The sequence below is a fragment of the Cercospora kikuchii genome (assembly GCF_019650295.1).
Source record: "Cercospora kikuchii DNA, contig_00001, whole genome shotgun sequence".
Taxonomy (NCBI): Eukaryota; Fungi; Ascomycota; class Dothideomycetes; order Mycosphaerellales; family Mycosphaerellaceae; genus Cercospora; species Cercospora kikuchii.
Window position 1 is genome coordinate 34,286 of NW_025408582.1, and position 23,058 is coordinate 57,343.

A 23,058-nucleotide genomic window follows, 5' to 3' on the forward strand; every position below is an offset into this window, starting at 1 on the left:
ATATCCTGGAGCAAATCGCCTGCCGAACAGACATGCTACAGGACAAAGGCCATACCGTCACAATCCTGTGGATCCCCTCCCACGGGGGCATTGAAGGGAATGAGGCCGCTGATATTACAGCTTAAGAAGTCACAGGCTGGAGAAGAGGGCAAGATAGCAGCGAGGCGGCCGACAGAGTCGCTCAGCCTGAGGAACTTTATGCCGTCCTATTCACGCTGAAGCGAAAGAATCGAGAAGAAGCTAAGAAGGAGTAGCAGGCTACATAGCGCACGGGAACGTCGGAGAGATCCTCGTTCAGGTACACTGCATTGCCGAGCAAGAGATTCCTCCAACTCCACAGCGGCTTGTCCAAGCGCGAAAGCGCATTGCTTGTTCAGCTCCGCACCGAGAAAATTGAACTCCGGGACTTCCTCTTCAACCGCAACGTCCCCGGCGTCCGGGACCCTCTGTGCCACTGTCGCGAAGGACGACAAACTGTCCGACACGTGGTGCTAACGTGTCGCCGACTGCGCGACCTGCGCAAGGAGCGCCTCGGCGGGTTACCCGGCCCTATCAACCTCCAAAGTATCCTGAATAGCCACAAGCTAGCTATAAGGACCATCCATTTTATAGAACAGGCGCAGATTCTGGGGCAGAATAGAATCGGGGAGGAGTAGCGGACGTCGAGCGCTAGGCGGACACAGTAGGTACGCGGATGGAGAAAGACGAGTCGCAGCCTCGAGGAGTCTAGTATATAGTAATTAGCAGAGAGACGACCACCACCTGGAACAGCTTGGGGGCAAGAACAGGTGGTGATTGAGGGGCAGAGTGAAGGTGAAAGGGTCGGCTGGCCTTGTTTACTGCGGTGACATCGGCGAAGTGGGGCTATTCCTACTTGGGATGGTGTCGGCTGACCGCCGCACCTTTGCTTCCGGGCATCGCTGCCTCCGTGGCGGCTGCAACCGTGTAGGAATCAATCGAATCAAATCAAATCAGATCACTCCATCACACAGCATATCTGGAGATAGCATGGCGCTGGAACAGGTTTACATGTTTGTTGAACTGAGGTCAGCACGATTACAGGCCTCATATGCACCGACGGACTGTAGATCTGCCTTGACGAACGGAGAAACTCTCGGATTGCACGACGCTTTGCTCGAACACTTCCTGTAGCAGCAGATATCTCTATTGCCTTATGGACTACAGTATCCGCCCTCCGAGAGCTGGAAGCAAAACGACAGCCACGGCGTAGCTACGCAGACTACCTCTGATCAGGAAACACGCAAAGTTGTGTTAATAGAATGGGTGTTTGTCTGGATTTCAGGAATGTTAGGCATGCAGTAGAACAGCTAAGTGGTTGAACGACATTAGTATCCTCTTGGACCGGGAAGTCAAACGGCTGGAGCTAGTCATGACTTCATACGACCGGGTTTGGACCCTCCAAGCCTACACAGATGACGAGACAGAGCCGTATCGAAGACTAGTCAAAATTTAGGCCGCGTTGATTGAGAAATACATGCCCAGCTGTGTCAAAGATCGGCAAAACTTGACGCCGCGTTGATTATGAAACGCACGCGCACACTCAACACTGTCGTGTGAAGGGACGACCCCATCAAGCGATAAAGCAATCTAGAGAAGTCGAAAAGCGTTGGATAAGTGCAAGTAGTCTGTCAGACCATTGATCTCATTACATATCCTATACTGACTCTCGAAGATTCTGCGTACTTGATAGTCTTGGAATTCGCGACCGCCGTCGAGATAATGTCCTACACTTGTTAAAGCGCCTTGAATGTTAGCATGCCTTTCGACAAAAAGTCAGCCACGTTTATATCGTTCCGTTCAGCCTTGCCCGACTTGCATAGCCACATTGCTTTGGGAGCAAGTCAACGATTCCCTCAGACGGAAAAACCCCAGCTCCTCGGGTCTAGGGATGAAATTGAATATTTTCCAGGCCGACGGTGCAACTAGCGTTGATGGATCAGCACGGATGATTGCGAACAGTACGGTTGATGGATACTGTAATCAAGGAAAGTGATGTATCTACACCGTTATATGGAAGGGACGAAGACTGAACTACCTTGTCATATCTCAACAAGCCTCTCAATGATATGTGATCATTAGGTTTCGCCAAGAGACATCCCTGTTCTCTGGACACGACGCTCCAACAGGCACCAAGACATGTTCTGCTTACGCTGACAAAGCATTTGCAGCCTCGACAAATGGCGAAGCTCCTCCACATGTCCTAGGCTTGCAGCTCTTGCAGGTTCTACCCATGTGATTGCCTAGACGAAACAGCTTGCCGTATCAGAGCCAGGCCGGATTCTAAAGTCAACGAGAGCCGCGACTACGATGACTATGACCCAAGCAAGAACGATGAACGAACCCGATCATCAGGTCGCTCCATATGCACCCGACTACACTCTCCAGAAGCTACCTGCAAGTCTTCCGATGTGCCATTTCCACCCAGATCTCAACGTCGAGGCTATTGCTGCACCGTTTGCTAAGAAACTCCCTTCTCTTTCGATCCATGACTTTTCAGCGGAGCCCATTTGGAGAGACGTATTCGCACTCACAGGCTCATTACGGACTTTTTACTCGAAACCCAGCATAATGAAAGCCTGGTCAGACACTTGCACTCTCCGGCAAGCAACATGTCTCAATGCCGTGCCAGGATCAGCACGGTCGGTGAAAATTGACGACAAGATTGGCTGGGTGGAGATCATGTTTGAATTCAAGTGTGTAACAAATCCCGCTACGCGATGCACTGGTTTTCTTTGCTTGATTCTTGAGGGCGGCTCGGGGAAGATATGGATCCTGAGGACGGTTTTGGAACATTTGGAGGGCTGCGGGGATGTGGACGATCTAGCACCGAAGAACACGGCCATCAATGTAATCAATGAGTCTCTAGGCGCTGATCAGCTCGTTGAGACAGACAAAGCCGGAACAGGGACTGACATTGTCGACTGTGTCATCGTCGGCGCTGGACATGCAGGGCTCAGCTGTGGAGGTCGTCTTCAAGCATTGGGCGTCAAGTACATCATCTTGGAGAAGGGTTCACAAATAGGCGCTACCTGGATCGAACGATACAAATCAGCAAGGCTGCATACACCACGCGAATACAATCACCTGCCGTTCGGTCGTACGTTCCCGGACATCTGTAGCGAGTATCTCACCAAAGATGAGCTAGTCCAGGGCTACAGAGGGTGGGCCCACAAATTCGGCATTGAGGAACACGTCTTGCTTGAAACAGTTCTTGACCGAGGATCATGGGATCCGATCAAGCAGTTGTGGACGTTGCATATACGTAGAGGTGGCATACCTCAAACGGTCGCAAGTCGAGCCGTAATCATGGCCGTGGGCTCTGGAGCCCAGATTCCGATTCGACCTACGATTCAAGGCCAAGCTGATTTCAAAGGGACAGTGCTCCACTCGGCAGATTACTGGAGCGCAGATATTTGGAAGGGTAAAGCCGGTATCGTCGTCGGAACAGCAAACACCGCCCACGACGTGGCGCAGGACATGGTCGAAGCAGGCCTTTCGACCATCACAATGGTTCAGCGTACCCAAACATTTGTCTTGCCGTGCGAATTTGTTGCAAAAGTCATTGGTAGGTCGTACAACGCTAAGATAGAGACACATGTCGCGAACCGAGCGGGGTACTCGATGCCAAATGCAGTAACCCGTCTATTATCTCGAAAAGCGCTGCACGGTATGGCGGATCGAGAATCGGAAAGATTCGATGCGCTGGAGCGTGCTGGGTTCAGATGTCAACGTTATGGTGAGATGCAGTGGCATTTGCTCGAACGATTTGGAGGTCACTATATCGACGTGGGCTGTTCGAAGCTGATTGCTGAAGGCAAGGTGAGGCCAAGAATAGTCACTGTTCGCGGACCCTCTCTCATTCTGACATTCCATAGATCAAGGTGAAAGCAGGTCCAGTGATTACCAAATTCACCCCGGAGGGCCTTGCATTCAGCGATGGCACTACGATCTCTGCCGACATTATGGTCCTTTGTACTGGCTTTGTCGGCAACATGCGCAGGAACATGGAGCAGATCTTTGATAAGAGGGTCGCCGATGAAGTTGGCGACATCTGGGGGTTAAATGAGGAAGGCGAGGTTAAGGGAGCATACAGACGGACTGGAAGTAAGTTGTTGCCTCTCCTGTCGAGTCGCAGGATCTGCTTACTCGTCCTCCATCATCATTCGTTGACAAGATGTTAGGTCCTGCAATATGGTGTATGGCCGGCGACCTCCCGATGACGAGGTACTACTCGAGACACGTCGCTCTGCAAGTCAAAGCCTTTGTGATGGGCTTTCCGTTGCCCAGCTACACGCAGGCGTCGTAGATAGAGCGTTCATCGAGACTATGTTATGTTATGTTATGTCATTCAGTCTAGCTATGCACAGATCTATTGTCCGTATGAGCTGTCCCTGAGCGTTGACCTTACATTTATACTCTCGTATGCTGCCTTGACTCAGAATGTCCCCCAAATCGGTTTTGCAGGGGTGTGATAGGGGTAGCCACTCCATGAGAGCACTATTAAACATCTGACGTGGGGCCTTGAGGTGCAAACCTGCCCGTACTCTTCAGGAACGTAATGGTGGCCCGCACTATGTCCAGATTCGGCCGCCATCTCTCTCCATCCACTAGTAGTCCTGTCCTTGGATCTTTCTTTCGACTCTTCCCGCCTAGCAGGAAGGACACATCGCCCCAGCTGTCGCCAGCAGCCTCTCGCAATGCTCCTCGCGGAGAGGCCCACAAAGGGCAATGGAGAATGACGTATTTAACGGACTCCACGCCACTCCCGCACTCGCATACCGCGCTCTCCAGTTGCCGAGTACGCGCTAGGTATTCTCGGAGATGGGCATGGCCCGTTCGTGCCTGTGCCAGTATTCCTGCGTCCTCGCGCGTCAGCGCCCCGTACAACTGCAGCGTATGTCTTCCGGGAAGAGCACTGTCGATTGCGTATGTATATCTCCCCCATGCTGGTGCTTCTTTCGGCACGTCGGCCTCCATCGCTGATCGGAGCAGCCTGGAGGCTTCAGAATATTCCCGTAGCCGACGTCCGGGTTCCACACTTAGGGTACGTTCTGTCGACGTATTTTCTTGGGCCGCGCAATGTGCCTGCTCATTCCCTGCGATTCCCCGATGTCCAGGTATTCACATCAACTTCACGTGGATGCCTCTCTCTCTAACGAGTTGGATCTCCCGGAGCGTTGCTAACACTACCTCCCGCGACCTCTTCGACTGACCACCAGTGCCGATCCACCGCAGACCTTCTTGGCTATCAGACACAATCCACACGGGAGTGTGCGCCTCTGCGACATATCCGAGCGCCACCCTGATCGCGTGGATCTCCGCACTCGTGGCGGTGCATGTCGTTTCCCGCCCGATCATCTCTTGATGGACGACCTCGTACGCTGGCTTCCCCGCCACGCGATAGCACCTGACCACTGCGATGCCCGCCCAGCCGTTCCGCACCGACGCGTCGGTATAGTACAGCTGATGCTAAGATAGAGTGGCCAGCAGGCGGCCGTGGAGGCGGCGTGCTTCCGCTTCATCGCACACCTGCACCACGTCGTGGACGTCGTGCCACGGCGGCAAGGCGTACGGCAGCCTCGGAGTGATGCCGACTCCTTTCTTCCCCTGGATGGCCTTGTAATATTGGGTCCAGATCTCAAACATCGGGCTTCTGCGCCGGTCGTTCCTTCGTTCCATGTCGTTCATAATAGACTACAGCGGGTGTTGCTGCGGCAGCGCTCTCACGTCCAGCGCGTGCTTGGCCGTCTTCCTCGCCAGTCGTGTTTCCACCGCCTCCAAGCCCGCCTCATCTTGGAGGACACCGGAGGAGACCGTGCGGAAGGCACCAATGATCGCTTGCGCCCCCATCCGCTGGATCCGTTCGAGCCGGGTAGTGTGCTGTTGTACGCCAAGCCTTCCCCGAGCGTACCACGTGGATGCCGCATAGTCGGTCGTGGTGTCGATTACGCTTCGGTGCAGCTGCCGCATTTGCTTCGGCCGGATGCCTCGCAACCGTCCAATGGCCAGGCACTTTTTCGTTGCTGTTGTGATAATCCTATCGAAGTGTGCGGTCATGTTTAGACGTGTGTCCAGTGTTACTCCCAGAATCTTGATGGCTTTCTGGGGCTGGATCGTCGAGTCAAAGAAGTGCAGGACGGTGTCCGCACCTGCGTCGGGTGCTGTTCGTTCAAAGTGGATAAACCCGGTCTTGCTTGCTTCGAATGTCGCTCCGCTGTCTTCAGACCACTGCTCTGCCAGTCGCAGCACTTCCGCCTGTAGTTTCTCGGTCGTCTCTTCACAGTTGGCGCCGGTCCGCCATGCTGTGAAGTCGTCGATGAACCCGAGCGACCCACCCCGCTTATCGATCTTGCCTTCCACTAGGCCAGCGTTATAGAAAACGTATAGTAAGGGAGAGAGCGGGGACCCTTGCGGTATGCTAGCGTGGCTAATAGGAGCGCATTCGGACGTGTAGTTGCCTATTACGACGCTCCCCGTCGAATCCTTACAAAGACTGCGGATCCATCGGACCATCTGATCTGGAACACCTCGCTCTCGCAGACGCCGGGCCAGGACTGTGGGATGCACCCCATTAAAGGCTCCTTGGACATCGAATGTTACGAGGGAGAGCACGCGCTTTCCCATCCACGCCTCATAGATCTTCTCGACCAAGACATCCAACGCCTGCTCGCAGGACCGCTGCTTCCGCGCGCCAAAATAGTTGGTCGGCAGCACGGAGAATCTCTCCGCAAGGTATGACAGCCTCGCCGCGGCAATGCCCTCGAGGCCTTTGCTAATAGTCGGTAATAACGAGATGGGCCGGTATGCCTTCGGCACCGTGTAGTCTGACTTGCCCGGCTTTCTCAACGCAATGATCCTGGCCGTCCGCCACGAACGGGGGACGTAGCCCAGATCCAGCGACGTCTGGTAGATCCATCGCATCCACGGGATCACATATTGCAGGAGGCGTCTCCAGATGTCGAATGTGATTTCGTCTGCTCCGGGCGCCTTTTTCAGGTTCTGTCGGAAGATGGCCTGGCGTATCTCTTCTGCTGTAATGCGAGGGAATTCCCGAGGCATGCCCGGCTTCCGCGTCGGCGCTTGTAGTTCTCTCGCGGGGCCACACGGTTTGGGTTCTGGCGGAATAGGAAAGAACGTTGCCATCAACATGTCCGCTTTCGCTTCGTCCGTCTCCGCCACGGTCGTATCCGTCACCAACGCCGGGACGACGTTCGTTTGGTATGCAGTCCGGGCGTAACTATTCGCCTTCCAGATATTGTTCGGGTCTGCGAGAAATTCTTTCCAGTGTTTCCGCTTCTGCTTCTCTATGCATCGGAAGTATTCTCTGCGGATCTTCTAGAGAGCTTGCTTTGCCTCTGATGCGTCCTCCCCTCTCCGCTGCAGAGTTTTCACGTAGTTCCGAGATGCTGAGAGAGTTTCCCGCAGCAGGGAGAGGTCGGGTGACCACCATCTCTTTGCGTGCGGGGACGGCTTCGCTCGTGGCACGTATTGATGAATAACATCCTTCACTATGTGCATAAAGCGTTCTGCAGTATCGTCCAGAGTTTCTTCCGTGGCCGCCGCAGGCAGAAGGACTAACTGCAGCCGTCGTGCTACCTCCGGGCCGATTTGTGACCAGTCGGCCCTCTCCGGCATCAGGCGACTCGGCCTCGACTGCGGCTGTAGCGCTCGGGTAATGAACTCGATCTCGATGGCTCTGTGGTCGGAACCGTGGTCGTGCTTATGGGCACGACACAACAGCAACCGATCCACTAGCCCGGGACTGGCCAAAATAACATCGACTGTCGAGTGTTGGTTTTTGCCGACATGTTGCCAGGTAATGGTTCTCGCAGGGAGCATGGATTGGAGGCCGAATTCCTGAGCGAAGTGCACGACCGGTGCCCCCTCTGTCCTTCTTCGCTTTACGAGAATGTCCTGCCCTCCCCAGAGAGAATGGTGTCGGTTGAAGTCTGAGCAGATCAAGATCTCGATCGCTCTGCCCCATCTGGCTTGCACTTCGTCTATGGCCTGGCGGACGTATGCCAGCTTCTGGTTGATGGCCTTGCGCTTCTCGACGTAGCTGTCCCCTTCGTTAGGATTATATGCCGACACCACGAGCACCTTCCCTTCGGAGGTCGTGATTACCGCTGCTGTGATGTCGTGCAAGGGCACGGGGACTTGCACGGCTGACATGCCGGCGCTGACCCAGAGCATGGCCCGGTATGCGAACTGGCCGGGGCCATGCTCTCGTTGCACCGTCGGAGTGAGCGGCCTCCATTTCTGGTGACTCCCGCACCGCACCTCTCCTGTGCTGGAATCAACGTGCAGATGCGGCTCCACTACCGCAAGGACTGCAAACTGAGAGTACGCCTCGTTACTCAACATGCTCCACTGCACATGTTTCTGCCTGCCGATGTTGTAATGAAGGACTTGCAGGTGTTCTATCATTAATTCCGTGCTGCATTTCCCATCTCGATTTCCTCCGTAGAGGTCGTTCCCTGCGTCAACGATTGTTGCGCCTGGGCAGCGAGATACCGTCTGTGGTAGGGGTGCCGCTTACACGCCCAATCGGAACTTCGATGCCCGCCTGCACATACCGCGCACTTCGGGGGATCCGTGCTCTGGCAGTCTCGTGTTTGGTGCGGACCTGTACACTTCCCGCATCTTGTGGCCCTGTGGCACGCTCCTTGGAGGTGGCCGTACGCGTTGCAATTGAAGCACATTTTGTCCGCCGTGCTCGGTTCGTATCGAGAGCAGAACGCTCCGTATGCGCCGCTGCCGAAGAGTGCCTGACCCGCCTTAAGCAGGTAGTCTGCCGCCACTTTGTTCTTCAACCAGATAACAAGGGAGCCAGTCCTCTTCCTCGGGTCCATCTTACTAAGCCAGCTTGCCTTCGTCGCCGTAAAGTCCATATCGTCTCTCTGGTTGTCCACTGCGAATTCCGCGCACACATCGCTGCGAAGGCTGCGACGTCCCTCGACCGTCGTATCGAGGACTGCTTGCTTCGATATCATGTCGCATTTGATGGGATACCACGCATCGCTCTTTACGTGGGCCTCCGGCGTCGCAATGTTTAGCCAGCCCGAGTGCTCTTTGGCCTTGGTCGCATCCGCTTCGCTCGCGAACACTATATTGATCCTCTCGCCCGGCAGCTGCCGGAGACACTTGATCTTGATCCCTTGGACAGCCGGCGTGGCATCGATGCCCTGTTGCAATACTGCCCTCACGATCGCAAAATCCGTCTTCTCGCCTCGGAAGCGTGTAGTGTTGATGGTGATTGCGCTTCTGTCATCTTCGACTCGTAGCCTCTGCGAGTGCACTACCCGGCCCACCTTAGCACGCCGATTAGCGTCGGCTGCTTGTGCTGCTTTCATCCCCGTTGTCACAGCCGTCGCTTAGGTGGCCCTGGTTGGTTTGCTCTGCTGGAGGAGCTTCCGCATCGTTTCGATCTCGCCACGGAGAGCACCGATCTCCTGCCTCTGCTTCTCCACCTCCTCTTGCCGGTCCTCATTTTGATTGATCAGCTGGACAATGAGCGTCTTGAGGCTCTGGATCTGCTCCGTTACCGTCCTTCCTCTCGCGGCCTCGCTCAACTGCTCTTCAGCCCTCCTCTTCTTTGACGCTTCGGCCGGCTGTTTGAACTGGAACACCGCTCGAGCACCTCGGGGCGCCTCGGTCGCTGCATGATTCGCCTTCTTGCCTCGTGCCCCAGTAACTACCTGGTAGCCCTCTTCATCCACCGCCCTTTCTCCCATCTCCGGGCTTGGCACCCCCGCGGCGATGTCGGCAAGCCTGGTCGCATACTGAACCGGCGCGTCCCGCCCGGCGCCCACCTCACCTCCCACCCGAATGCATTCATCACTCTCTTTAGCACTGTTGATGTGCATGTCGTCCTTCCCGGACAGTCATAATTACACTTCGTGCTCGTCCACGTTGAACGCGACGACACGCGGTTTGGATGCGGCTCTCGAATTTCGGAAGCAGAATGCTATTACTAAAGATCGCCTAGGAGGTCTTGCAGCAGACAGCCTCGAACCCAGGACATGTATCCATCTGGACCGACACCTAAGCAGCGATCCAATCTCTCGTCCGTGCCGGGGGACAATCTGGAGCATACTCCCTAGAACAGATCGCTCGCCCGATAGACGCGCTTCGCAACCGAGGCCATGCCGTCACAGTCCGACGGATCCCCACACATGAAGGTATCAATGGGAACGAAGCCGCCCATGTTGCGGCAAAGGAAGTGACAGGCTAGAGAGAAGGACAAGACAGCAGCATAGAGGCGAAAAGAGCCGCCCGATCAGAAGTATTCGATGCGGTCCATCCTACGCTTAAAAAGCAGGAGCCGAGGGAGGCCGAGAAGAAGTGGCAGACCTCGTGTCGTCAGGAAACGAGTGGAAGGCCCATGTACAGATGTACACCGTCTCCGAGCAGAGAAATCCTGCAACTTCATGCCAGTCGGACCAAGCGGAAGATCGCGCTACCGGTGCAACTCCGACTTCCGCGTCCATCATAAGGTACCCGGCATCCGGGACTTTCGGTACCATTGCCAGAAAGGACGAAAAACCGTCCGACACGTGCTCCTAGCATGTCGGCGACTGCGCGACCTGCGCAAGGAGCATCTTGGCAGGCTGCCGGGACGTACCATCCTCCTGAGTATCCCGAGTAACTACAACCTAGCTACGAGGGCCATCCAATTTATCGAACGGGCGCAGATCCTAGGGCAGAATAAGATCGAGGAGGAATAGACAATATCGAGCGCTGGGCGGAGACAGTAGGTACGAGGACGGCGAGATATAAGGCACAGTCTGGAAGAGCCTAGAATGGAGCAGCCGGTAGGAGGACAACCACCGCGTGGAACAGCTTGGCAAGCAGGGGCAGGCGGCTTCGTTAGCATTGGCCGGCCACCGAGCCCTTGCCACCGGACATAGCCGCGGGTGACGCGGCTGCGACCAATGTAGGAACCAATCAAGTCAAATCAGATCAGCTTGATCACCATCTAAGAATCGTCGCTCGCTGTATCGACTACGGAACTTGGCACACGTCTTAGGCTTTCTTTGTTACATGCAAAGCTCAGCGGTGCGCGAGCCACTTACGAGAGGAGTCCTTGAGTGGAGCTGACTACGAATCGAGCTTGGCAATTATGGGTAGGGTGTTCAAAGCAAGCCGAGAACATGTTCGCCCGACCGGTGCGAACTGGTATCAATGCCGCGAGAGCATTACATGTGCACGACTAACGACTTTTGTATGGACATTAGCGGAGTGCGCATGGAAGAAAGGGGCGAAGAAAGTGAGAAAGCTGCAAACAGCAGTGCTAGAAGGGCAGAAGATATGATGACGGTGCCGATCCTTGCTCGAAGGCTTGGTCAGCAGAAAAGCTTTGCTACATGCGCCCGCGAGCCTCCGTGGTGGCATATTCTCGATCGTGCACCTCGACCAGGCATATCGCACCCTTTCTCCACGGCCTGGAGTTCTCGGGTGGTCGCAGAGGGACTCGTGAGTTACAAACTTCACCGCGCGGCCTCGCAGTACGTCTTTACAGCCGCCACAAGGCCGGCGCGACTTTGTTTCGAATCAAACACCTGGGAGTGATCTTGGTCCTCGTTCCAAATCACATCCAACCCTTCTCCTCGCCAATTCTCTCGCTTCCAATGTTCTGGCCAGGTCCCATCGGGATTCCGCTTGACGCCAGCCAGGTATCTTCCGACAGATGTTGTGTCTGCGATCAGATCACGCTCTCCCAAACTGACCGTCACTCTCATATCCCGCTTCTTCATGATTTCATGCAAATCTTCCAGCCACAGTACATTCTCGGACCAGAAAAAGCGTCGACCAAGGGTATGCGCTACACCTGGGTCCGCGGATGCGAAATACCACAGCTGCCACTCATTCGCACGTGCTGGCGAGCGGCAGGTGAAATTGTATGCTACGTCCGGATTGTGTAAGAGGAAACAGACTGGATCGACAAAGACCATGGACGATATTCGTGGTTGGAGATCAGAATTGTGGAGCACATTTGTTGCAATCACAGATCCGTAGCTGTGGGAAATGAGAACAAACTCCTTCCATCCATGTTGATCTAGGATGGCCTTGATCTCGGCACACATGGCGTCCTTGCTGAGGGCAGAGTGGGTAATGCGGAACGACACGGGCATAATTTCGAAGGCTAATATGCCAATCTCGCCGTCTCTTGGAGCACTATCGTGGCCACTCTCGAGAGCGACGATATCGCGCAGGAAGTCCACGTAAGGCCAGAGCCCGATGCCTATACCATGTATGAACACGACCGGTAAGTGCATGTTCGACGTGTGCGGCCGATGCCAATAGGACAAATGGCTGGCCGGAGATTTGTGCTGTGCGGTGAGAGCCACGGGACGGAGAGGAAAGAGACGGAAAAAGTGGCGGCGAGCCAGGCGATGGTGATAGTAGCCTCCCCATATGAGTCTGATATAGGTGACGAGGTCCACAAACCCCACGCACGAGTACCACAAAAGGCTGCGATAACTCGGCCGCACAGGGTCCAGAGTCAAGCGTATTGCTTCGGCTGATCCATGACCGGGAGTGAATCGTCTTTCGAGAATCTCCTCCCAACGATTCACATAGCACTCCAATTCTGCTTGATAGCTCTTCTCTTCACTTTCGACACGCCCTTCAAACAAGGCCCAGGCCAGCCAGTCCCTTATGCCATCCCTGCCAATGTCTTCCAGCCGCGCGCCTCTGAACCACCCTCGTATCTGGTGTTCGAGGTCGGCGGCAGCCATGTCCTTCGTAATGCGACCGAACAGTTTCGCTCTGGACTCTATAGGCTGCAATCTTGGATGCTCTGCGGGCCGCTGCAGGCGGAAGGCAAGCGGGAGGTAGACAACCAGATAGAAGACGGCCTCCGCCCAGAGCCAGACGCGGATTGACTGAGGCGGTGCAAGGAAATTTCCAGAAAGAGTGCAGGCATGATTAAGCGCGTCGTACGCTGCGCACAATAGACCGATGGGTGTGATCACTGAGAGAAGGAATACACATGTGCGGATAAAGACATATTCCGCTGTTGAAGAGTTGATCATCGCTCACCAAGAATTTGGAAGGATGCGGCAGTGGAATGCCGCCAATTTGAACGTTCCGGCATCACTCAAGCCATGTAGGCTTCGTCGTATGCTTCTTAAAGTTGAGAAGAGTAAATGCGTTGAGCTGTGCTGGATGGCATATGAAAATGAAAGCGCCAGACCCCCGTCACTAGCACTCCACGACATTGCAGCTCATTTGGCATCGTAATCGTATACAATCGGCAAAGCCTGGTTCGGCCAAGCATAATCATGCTCCTAGTGGCAAAGCTGGACGCACTCTCCACTATTTCGCCGAGGATTGTAACCTGACCATGCCCGCGATCCCCGAGCAACTTTCTTCTTGCCGAGTTTGAGTGCTTGTTGGCGTCGCCTCAACGGCGCATCAACTGACAAGGATGCTGCTTCTTCGACTCTTGCCTCGGAAGAGAATGGATGGATGGATGGAGTATATTCCGCCCGGCGCTAAGCACCTAAAGGGCTCATTACGGATATTACGTAATCGCTTTGCTTCCGAAAACTTCCTGAACTCCAAATAGCCCATTTGATTTGCCCTATCCCAGTCCGTCCTCCCAGTCCTTCTGTCCTATATTGTCGGAAACTCGTACTAGGTCAGTGTCCCACAAGCTCTCTTCAAGTCGCTCCTCCAAGTGTTCACTGTCCCATCTTCAGCGAGTGAAGCGTGTCTTGCTGTTAGTACGAGGGTGCGTTGTAGGAAAACGGTTAGTAGTGGTAGGTGTAGGGTTGCTGGCGTTATATGCTTTGTATGTCTTGTTTGAAATTGGCTTCGCGAGAGGTTACGGCAGCTCGGTACCATCACGAACTTTGAGATGCCCGTGAAGCCATATTGCTTCCGCAGAGGACATGGCGAGGCTTAGGACAGCAGTAGTTCGTATTTTTCGATGAGTTCCATACCCGTTACCAATGTCGCTGATACATTCCAGGCCACATCAGCGACTCCCAACGCAACCTCATCTTGCAGCACTCCTCACCCGCCGTCTTCCAGCACAACTACCTTTCGCGATACATCACACAAGACACGCAGGCGGCCTATCGCGGGCTCGAGCCTCAGACCGCGATCATTCGGGCTGCGAGCGGGATGAGTCGCTCCATTGACCCGGACCGACCTCAGTCCCTCAATGATCAGCAATTGTTACAGATCAAGAAGCATCCTGAGGTCGTTCTCGCGCGAAGGATACGCGATCGTCTGGCCGAAGAAGCACGTGCTCGTCACACGACAATCACGCGATCGAGAGACACGCGAGAATACGCGGCATACCGGCGCGCGCAGTACGAGTACCTGCAGAGGAAAAGGGAGGTGCACAAGGCCATGTTGAAGCAAGTACAGACCAGGTACCAGGAAGAGCAGCCGATCGATGAGATTCTGTGTCAGCTGAGGGGAGGGACCCGGATCTCAGAACAAATGACGTCCGTTCAGGCGATCAGCCCCCTTAGTAGCGAACGTCAGCGAGTCCTTGCTGCGTTGCTCACCTTTGCGCCATCTAAGCACATTGGCGACCAAGAGCGTCGCGTGGAAGCAATAAAGGCTGTGGTCGCTCTTTGCAAGAGGCAGGAGGTGACAGAACGCAAGGTCTGCAGGAAGAGGGCAGCCTGCACTGTCGCCTTCAACGAAGGAGAGCGCACGAGAACGCACGGGAAGAAAGAGCCCGTGCCGGATCCGTTCCCGACACATTGCCTGTCCACTCAATGTATCTTTTGCATAGGGAACCAGGCACTGCGCCTCGAGAAACGTACCAAACAATTCCGGGACCGGAGCGGGCTCAAGAGGCACTTGCTCCGAAAGCACCTGCAGTATCATGATCCGAAACAGCGCATCAGGTGCCCCCACCCAAAGTGTAACGACCAATGGCTCGAGCACGCAGATCATCTGCGAAACCATGCGGCAAAAGTGCATAGAACATGGAGATAATGCCCTTCAGGTACAGGTACTGAATGTATGCCCACCACGTGCAATCGACGTGTTCCAGATTCCTGCGTTGCCCCATCTTGGCTCTCTCTACCTTGACTAAGCGACAGTCTGTCGCTCGTGACAAAATTGAAGAGCCTCAACTTCTTCTTCTCATATATAGCGGTGCAGTCTCGTCTACGCAAGTCGCTGAGAGCTGACGTTAGTCACAGGCCAATCGATCACAGCGTATCGCCTTAAAGATAGTGGCGTTGAAACCGGCGTTTGAGAACGAAGCTGGTCACTATACCGCGATTCTGCTTGTGCAAACCATTGAGAGTATGTGAGCATGATGCACATCTCACCCTACTCGTGTAGCCCATAATAGCCTCTTCCTTAACCGCGCGGCAATGCGGCCATTCTTCGGGAGACGTGGACACAGGCAACTCCTGCTGGGAATCAGCCTAGGACTCGTTGCATAAGATGAGAAAGCCATGTCCTCCAGCGCCCAAAGAACAATCAATTTCGTTCTCGCAGCTTCTCCACCAGCACGATACATTTTATCTTCAGTCTACCCATAAGACCTACTTTAGAATCATTATGTCAGCGCGATATGTTTCCAGCTCCTTGCTGAAGAACGTCAAGAGCAAGTCTGGCAAGCAAGTTGCGTTGGAAGTTGTAGACAAAACAACATCATGGAGTCGGCCGTCCGGATTCCCCAGTGAAGGTGTAAAGCAAGAATTCGTCAAGATTGCTGAAAACAATACGGAGAAGTTCAAGCCTGAGGTCGTCAGGGTCGCAATGAAGTACTGACTTCTGTATGAGAACCTTCACCGGAGTTCTCCGCTAACAATCAGCGCAGGGAATCCGAGCATCAAAGTGACAAGGACAAGCGAATGCATTACACCGCATATGGCCTGGACAAGGATGGCAATGTTGTCGATGTACAACATCTTACACAACACAAGTAGACAAACGGGATCGTAGACTACAAGACATAAAGAGTTGCCTATATAAGTAGACATGCATGTACCATATCGTTGCTGTGTGTGAGCGAACCCGTTTCAGATGCAGGAGAGACCGCAATTGCAGGCTGCATGTTACAACCTCATGCTCCTCGAGCTGCATTGACCTTCCGAGCCCACATTGACCTATGTACACGTGTCTGACAGTATCCTTGCACTCTGCTATCCTCTTCTGACTGCAATGGCCCCAACGTGCAAGTGAATGTCTGAGTACGCACCTGCTACGCAAGTCTGCACTACGAGGTCCCATACTGCAAAACCGTTCCCGGAAATGTGCTATTCGCACCTTCACTATGCTAGATCAGGTCTCCAAGCGGCGGCAGCTGAGTTACGCATTGGGTCGTCAGGAATGGTGGGGACGGAGCGTTTGTCACTAAAGCAGCCGAAGCGCGCGTGAAGCGTTAGAGTCTGACGGGACTTGGACCTAGTGTCAGATATCGTGGCGGCGCTGCATCCCATTGGATAATTAAGCGAAATCAACTGTACACTTCCGATCCACATAGTGGCCGGCTGTTGTAGACCTCTTCACTAAGCTCAACGTGATAAGGGTCAGAAGGTTCTCCATACACTGCCACCAATCCTGCACGCATTAACCGTGACTGCTCCAATGCGTTGGCTTTATGCAGGCCCGTCCAAGCTTGTCATCGATTGCTCGAGTATTAACGCCTTCCGAAACCATTTTGGTACCGGCTCTACACTTGCCAGACATCGGCGTATGGACCGAGGGGAAATCTCGACTATGGCAGGATGTGTTGTCGGAAAATCGGGACGGATCTATACGCTCGAAGAGACCATTCAAGACAAGGGACGGCCGCTGACATGTGTCTACCGTGCGAGGTGAGAACTTCGCGAACACTGCGAGAACAACGTACTGACTCTCGTCTTTAGTGCTGGCACGAACGAGTTCATCTTGAAGGAGGTTCCCCAGGACTGGAACGCACGTCTGGAGATCTATAACCTCGTCGGCAGCAGTCCTTTCGTACGCAACCTGGTTGACACTGTCCCGGAGCGGAAAATTTTCATTTTCGACTATCTTCAAACAAGCCTCTTGCAACTTGCTCAGAAGAATTTCCCACAAACGACAATGAAGCACATTTTGAAATGCACGCTCTCGGGTATCGCTGCGATGCACGAGAAAGGCATCGTTCATAACGGTAGAAGGACTCGTGTGCTGGTCCGGTTCTCAAGCTAACCTGGCGGCAGATATAAAGGCCAACAATATCATGGTTCAGATGACATCGTCTGAGTCTGAATGGAAGATTGCGAAAGTCCAAATCGTGGATCTCGAGGACTCAGCTTACCTGCGCCATCCAGAATCAGCTGTCATGGGTGCGCAGGTCGGTAACATAATGTGGCGGAGTCCAGAGGCTCATGCGATGGGGCCTATACGTAAGCCGTCAGACATGTTCTCCTTTGGCCTCGTTGTAAGCTTTGATACCTGCATTGGCATTGAGATCACATGGATTATCCGTCTGACGATATCGTAGTGTATCTACGCAATGACCCAAATATTACCATTCGCGGTGGACGAGTCTGAGCTGCCGGAAGAGATCGAGCCGTTGGCCGTCGTCCTCGAGCGTCAAATTTCGTACTTCGCAGAAGAGAATGATTTGAATGCATTTCTACGATATTTAGGCGATAACTCCGAGTGGACCGAAATCTTCCAGGCAGCAGCGAGCGCATTCGCAGAAGGTCAACCTAGAAGACCGTTCCGACTCTGGGAAGGAATGGACGTAGATCAAGCAGATTCATTCAGAGGCCTCATCCTCGGACTGACGAATTTTGATCCGGCGAAAAGATTGACGGCACAGCAGGCTCTGGATCACGAGTGGTTCAAAGATGAGATGCTCCTCCAAGTTTGAGATTGAAAGCCAACATATGACACCTGAACGCAACCGGCGCAGGCGCTTTCCGGCCGATGATAGCTCGATCACACCAGGATCCAATGCTGTTGCATTCCGTATCGCCCAGCTTCAGCTATCGCGAGTAGCTCCTGGCTACACTGGTTTTTGGCTGCGCACAGATCACAGATTGTTTCTGTCGACATGGTGGCGTTACTCTTCGCCGGATTGAATGAGAGATTCCAGCGGACGTTGAAGACAGGTGACAAGCTAGCTGCGATGGTAGGGGAGAAATGGCAAGAAAGTGCGAGGAGCATATCGGCATCTCGCTACAGACAAATTAGATCACGAACACCTTGATATCGGGACCGCACATAGGGTGACTGATTTGAAAAGCAGTGTGGATCCATGCTCTGTGGTCCGTCGGATCGTCAGGCTACCCATCGCTATTCTCCATACTGTCCAGTCCCCATTTGCGTTGATCTGCGTCTCAACCACTATGTTGAAGCCTCGCCACAAAGCTCTGTCTCCCGCACGGCATGGTGTGCTCCAACACCTCTAGAAGCTACTTCAAGTTGAAGGATTGGTTAACCAGGGCTTGAACATCGCACACTTCGTAGAATGGCTAATTGAGAGAACTGTTTGATATATCTCAACGTTTGGCTCTTTCCGGTTTACTTGAAATCAGATGAAGCCATCATAGACGAGAACCTTCTCGAATACGTTAAGCAGGATACGGCAACCACATCAAGTCCTCCCAAGTCCCCTGGGGGCTGCCAGCGTGCTATAGCCTGGGAACATCACCCAAGACACGCAGGCGGCCTATCGCGGGCTCGAGCCTCAGACTGCGATTGTCCGGGCGGCGAGCGGGATGAGTCGCTCGATTGACCCGCGCCGACCACAATCTCTCTACGACCAGCAGTTGGCGCAGATCAAGAAGCACCCTGAGGTCGTCCTGGCCCGAAGGATACGTGATCGTCTGGCCAGGCAAGCACGGGCTTGCCACACAACGATCAAGCGGTCGAGTGGTACGCGAGAATACACAGAATACCGACATGCTCAGCGGAACTACCTACGCAGGAAAAGAGAGGTGTATAAGGCTATGTTGAAGCAAGTACAGACTAGGTACCGGGAAGAGCAGCCGATTGATGATATCCTGTGGCAGCTGAGGGGAGCCCGTCAGGACACCGCGCAAACGACATCAGCCCAGGCAATTAGCCCCCTAAGCAGCGAACGTCGGCGGGTCCTCAGTGCATTGCTCACCTTTGCGCCATCTAAGCATACTAGTGACCAGAAGCGCCGAGTGGAAGCAATAGATGCTGTCGCCGCTCTTTGCAAGCGGCAAGAGGCGACACAACGCAAAGTTTGCCGGAAGAAGGCAGCCTGATCTGTCACTTCCCGCAAAAGGGGACTGCACAACAGCGGACGCGAAGAAGGCCATTAAACCGGACCCAATCCAGATAGAGTGTCTACCAACTCAATGTATATTTTGCATGGGCAACCTAGAACTGCCCGTTTCGCATCGCACGAAGCAGTTCCGGGACCGCAGTGGCCTGAAGAGGCACTTTTTCCGGAAGCACCTGCAGTATCACGACATAAAAGAGCGTATAAGCTGCCCGCACCCGAAGTGTGATGATCGATGGCTTGAGCACGTAGATCATTTACGGAACCACGCAGCAAGAGTGCACAAGACGTTAACATAAATGTCTTTTTGGGTGCAAGTACTAAATACTTATCAGCTGTGAGTGGTTGGTCAGATCCTGGCTCCAGGCGCGGCTGGAGTTGTTTATGACCCATACAATGCAACACTGTGGCGCTTCCGATGAGGTTGACGAGCCTCACTTACCAATGACGGATCATCTCACATGAATATGGCTTTTTCCATGCACATTGCTTGGAAAAGCTGCACGAGGCGTAGTCTGCCGATTGTCGTATGTGAAGAAGTCGGCAGATATGGTATCCAAGTCGTGCACCGGAACTCGGGAAAATAAATCCGCTCGTCAGGAAATTCACTCGCTCACGAAGCGCTGCGTTTCACTGGCACTGTACGACACGAGATGCTGACTTTCAGCTTTTCGCATAAGCATGTGCCAACGAAGCTGGCGTTTGCATAAGCGTCGTGGTCGCCCTTGTGGACATCTGCAGTCCCGGGCGTTATTGGTCGCCCTTGTGCATCGAAGCTGCGGAAGTGGAGCTGATTTCAAGCTCTTACAGTGTGCATACTGTGGGACGCATTGCGGAGATGCGTGCAAAACCAGTTGCAAACGATTACGAATAGCCAAACAGGGCAGCAAGACAATGCACTCGGCATCTTTACGTTGCGTACTGGAAAGACGTTGAAGAGACCGGAAGAGTATTTTGGAAGTGCCAGAAGACAGGATGTTCCGTGAATGATGTGCTCCATACCCGACCCACGGGCCATGGACCCCGAAAAGCAGCTAAGCCATTCAGCATTTCGAGATGATGTGTCAGGAGCAGGGGTCTCCAATCTCGCGCAGGAGCATGCTCGTTCGTCCAGCACAGCAGTGGGTACCAGCTCCACTGTGCAAGACAACGATGATACTTCAGCGAACGAAGCGCCAGCTCCGACCATCGACTGAAGTATTCTCCTCCTCGATATCGCATCCACTTTGAACTATGGCGGGGGCTGAGTTGCAGTCTGAAGACCATCGCAATCTGCTCGACATCGTCGACAGATTGCGTTTGACAGGCATTACCCGCTACATTGACCTCCCACAGATTGTCGTCTGTGGTGATCAGTCGGCGGGAAAGAGCTCCGTACTGGAAGCAATCTCAGGCCTCCGATTTCCCACCAAGGACAACCTATGCACACGCTTCGCCACGGAACTGGTACTTCGCCGTAATGAGACCGTGGGCGTCAAAGTCTCGATCATCCCGGGCCCAGATCGCAACCCCGAAGAATGTCGAAGCCTGTCGCAGTTCAACCACAAAATTGATATTGTTGACCCCGATCTCTCCGGTCTGATTGAACAAGCCAAGCAAGCCATGGGCTTATCCGACATGAAGGTATTCAGCAGTGATGTGCTCCGTGTCGAATTTGAGGGTCCAGAGCAACCGCACTTGACTCTCGTGGACTTGCCTGGCCTGTTCCGCGCAGGCAACCGGGAACAGTCGGTAGATGAGGCTCCTATTGTTCATGAAATGGTGCGAAGCTACATGGAAAAGCCGCGGAGCATTATCTTAGCCGTGGTTTCTGCGAAGAGTGATTTTGCTTTGCAGGAAGTCACCAAATACTCCCTCGAGCTCGACCCTCACGGCGTGCGCACCTTAGGGTTAATCACCAAGCCAGACACCTTGTCCAAAGGGTCAGAGAGCGAGACAGCATATATTACGATGGCCCACAACAAGGACGTCGTCTTTCGACTCGGCTGGCATGTCTTGAAGAACCGCAGCTTCGAGACCCGCGACGTGTCCACAGCTGTGCGTGACTTGCAGGAATCTCAGTTCTTCGCGGCGGGCGCATGGGCATCGCTGAACCCGAGCACGGTCGGCATCCAATCCTTGAGGCCTCGATTGAGCAACATACTCAAAACCCAGATCTTGGAAAATCTCCCCAGCCTGCATGCTGACGTTGTTTCGGGAATAGAAGAGTGCAAAGCTCGACTGGAGCAGCTCGGTGAGCCCCGCAACACTGCACAGCAGCAGCGAAGCTATCTACAGCATGTGAGCTGGAAGTTTTCGGTATTGTTGAAGGCAGCCGTTGACGGGGTATACAGCGATAGCTTCTTTGGGCATGCACGTACGAAGGAGGGACAACAGAAGCGCCTGCGCGCTGTCGTTCAAAACAGACTTGAGGACTTTGCAGAGGATATGAGGTCAAGAGGTCACAGCCGAGTGATTGTCGAGGATGACAAAGAGTCCGACAGCGATCACCATCATATCGAACGCATACGAAGATCAGATTATATCGCTTCCGTAAAGGAGCTTATGCGTCACAGCAGAGGAACGGAGCTGCCTGGCACATTCAACCCAGAGATCATTGGTGAACTCTTCAGAGAACAATGCCAGCCATGGCGGGGACTTGTTGCGGAAGTCCGTCGCGACATCTTGCAATGTGTTCGATGGACTGCAAAAGCTGTACTCGAGGCAGTTGCCGTCACCGATACTGTTGACGCGTTGTTTACTTTCATTGACAGAGCAATCGACGGTCTTGGATGTGAGGTGGAGAGAAGAGTAGATGAGATGCTTCGGCCGCACCTTGCCGGACACCCAATTACTTACAACCATTACCTTATCAGCAATGTTCAAAAAGTTCAAGCTAGCCGGCGAAAACGGGGATTAGAGCGCGCAATCTCCCAAAAGTTCAGATTCAATGGCAACTTCCAACTCGATGAAAGCGATGTCAAAAACCTCATCCAGATCGTCCAAGAACATGAGGAAGTAGATATGGGGTATTACGCAAGTCAGCTTGCAGTGGATTACATGCAGGCATACTACAAGGTGCGAAGGTTTCAGATTCAGCATTCTACGCGCAGTTAACAATCATTTTAGGTGGCTATGAAGAATTGGGTCGATGATGTTAGCATACACGTCATTGAGGAGCAACTTATACAGAAATTGCCCCCCGTATTCGGCCACAAAACAATTGAGCAACTCACGGATGCCGATGTGAATCACCTGACAGCAGAAAAATCCAACAACGCAAGCGATCGTGCCCACACTCTGGAGAAGCTTGATAGTCTGACAAAGGCTTCGAAAGAGCTCGAAAGCCTCGGCAAGCATCTCCTGCAAACGCACGGTATGTTCTCCAAGACAAGTCATGTCTCATACTAACAAGCCACACATCAGCTTCCATCCATCCGGCTCAGGATCGAGAGTCAAATAGCACAGTGGGCGCAAATGGTACGTCGCCTACGCCCCTGGAGTCGCAATCAATGTCGCCCATTAGCGAAGCGGTTGAAATGGATGAGCACGCAGAAGCGATGGAATCCCCAGCAATTACATTGGTACAGAATGGTTTTGGAGAAGCATCAGCATCGCCAGTGAAGGCGAAGAAGAAACGCAGCCCCAAGAGTACCAAACAAACTGTCTTCGAATGGCACTAAGGGTGATGCATAGGTGGGCATCCACCACGTCTAAAACGACAACTCGTGGTCGACCAGTCGAGATTCAGTCAAAGTATCGAACATTATAGTATTGGCTTTAATCTCACTCTGCATCTTATGTTGAGAAAATGCAAGAATCCCGTCGCGAGTGAATTTGTGGATACC

At 53.6% G+C, this 23,058-nt stretch overlaps 7 protein-coding genes across 7 annotated transcripts; 3 read left to right on the top strand and 4 right to left on the bottom strand.

The window, feature by feature from the left end:
* Positions 1-2,352: 2,352 nt before the first annotated feature.
* Positions 2,353-4,327, top strand: CKM354_000000500 (uncharacterized protein; the record flags this gene model as incomplete). The annotated part of the gene is made up of 3 exons (XM_044795086.1): positions 2,353-3,840; positions 3,897-4,125; positions 4,203-4,327. The coding sequence occupies 3 exons, from the start codon at positions 2,353-2,355 to the stop codon at positions 4,325-4,327; spliced, it is 1,842 nt and encodes a 613-aa protein (XP_044651021.1).
* A 194-nt stretch (positions 4,328-4,521) lies between these two features.
* CKM354_000000600 (uncharacterized protein) lies at positions 4,522-4,998 on the bottom strand (the record flags this gene model as incomplete). The annotated part of the gene is made up of 1 exon (XM_044795087.1): positions 4,522-4,998. One exon carries the CDS (start codon positions 4,996-4,998, stop codon positions 4,522-4,524), a length of 477 nt encoding a protein of 158 aa, XP_044651022.1.
* A 2,358-nt stretch (positions 4,999-7,356) lies between these two features.
* On the bottom strand, positions 7,357-9,374 carry CKM354_000000700 (uncharacterized protein; the record flags this gene model as incomplete). Its single annotated transcript, XM_044795088.1, has 2 exons — positions 7,357-8,498; positions 8,561-9,374. 2 exons carry the CDS (start codon positions 9,372-9,374, stop codon positions 7,357-7,359), a joined length of 1,956 nt encoding a protein of 651 aa, XP_044651023.1.
* Positions 9,375-9,395: 21 nt separating this feature from the next.
* On the bottom strand, positions 9,396-9,887 carry CKM354_000000800 (uncharacterized protein; the record flags this gene model as incomplete). The annotated part of the gene is made up of 1 exon (XM_044795089.1): positions 9,396-9,887. One exon carries the CDS (start codon positions 9,885-9,887, stop codon positions 9,396-9,398), a length of 492 nt encoding a protein of 163 aa, XP_044651024.1.
* A 1,623-nt stretch (positions 9,888-11,510) lies between these two features.
* On the bottom strand, positions 11,511-13,058 carry CKM354_000000900 (uncharacterized protein; the record flags this gene model as incomplete). Its single annotated transcript, XM_044795090.1, has 1 exon — positions 11,511-13,058. The coding sequence occupies one exon, from the start codon at positions 13,056-13,058 to the stop codon at positions 11,511-11,513; it is 1,548 nt and encodes a 515-aa protein (XP_044651025.1).
* Positions 13,059-16,701: 3,643 nt separating this feature from the next.
* On the top strand, positions 16,702-17,848 carry CKM354_000001000 (uncharacterized protein; the record flags this gene model as incomplete). The annotated part of the gene is made up of 4 exons (XM_044795091.1): positions 16,702-16,823; positions 16,875-17,140; positions 17,190-17,410; positions 17,474-17,848. 4 exons carry the CDS (start codon positions 16,702-16,704, stop codon positions 17,846-17,848), a joined length of 984 nt encoding a protein of 327 aa, XP_044651026.1.
* Positions 17,849-20,464: 2,616 nt separating this feature from the next.
* CKM354_000001100 (uncharacterized protein) lies at positions 20,465-22,893 on the top strand (the record flags this gene model as incomplete). The annotated part of the gene is made up of 3 exons (XM_044795092.1): positions 20,465-22,288; positions 22,340-22,586; positions 22,637-22,893. The coding sequence occupies 3 exons, from the start codon at positions 20,465-20,467 to the stop codon at positions 22,891-22,893; spliced, it is 2,328 nt and encodes a 775-aa protein (XP_044651027.1).
* Between the last annotated feature and the right edge of the window lie 165 nt (positions 22,894-23,058).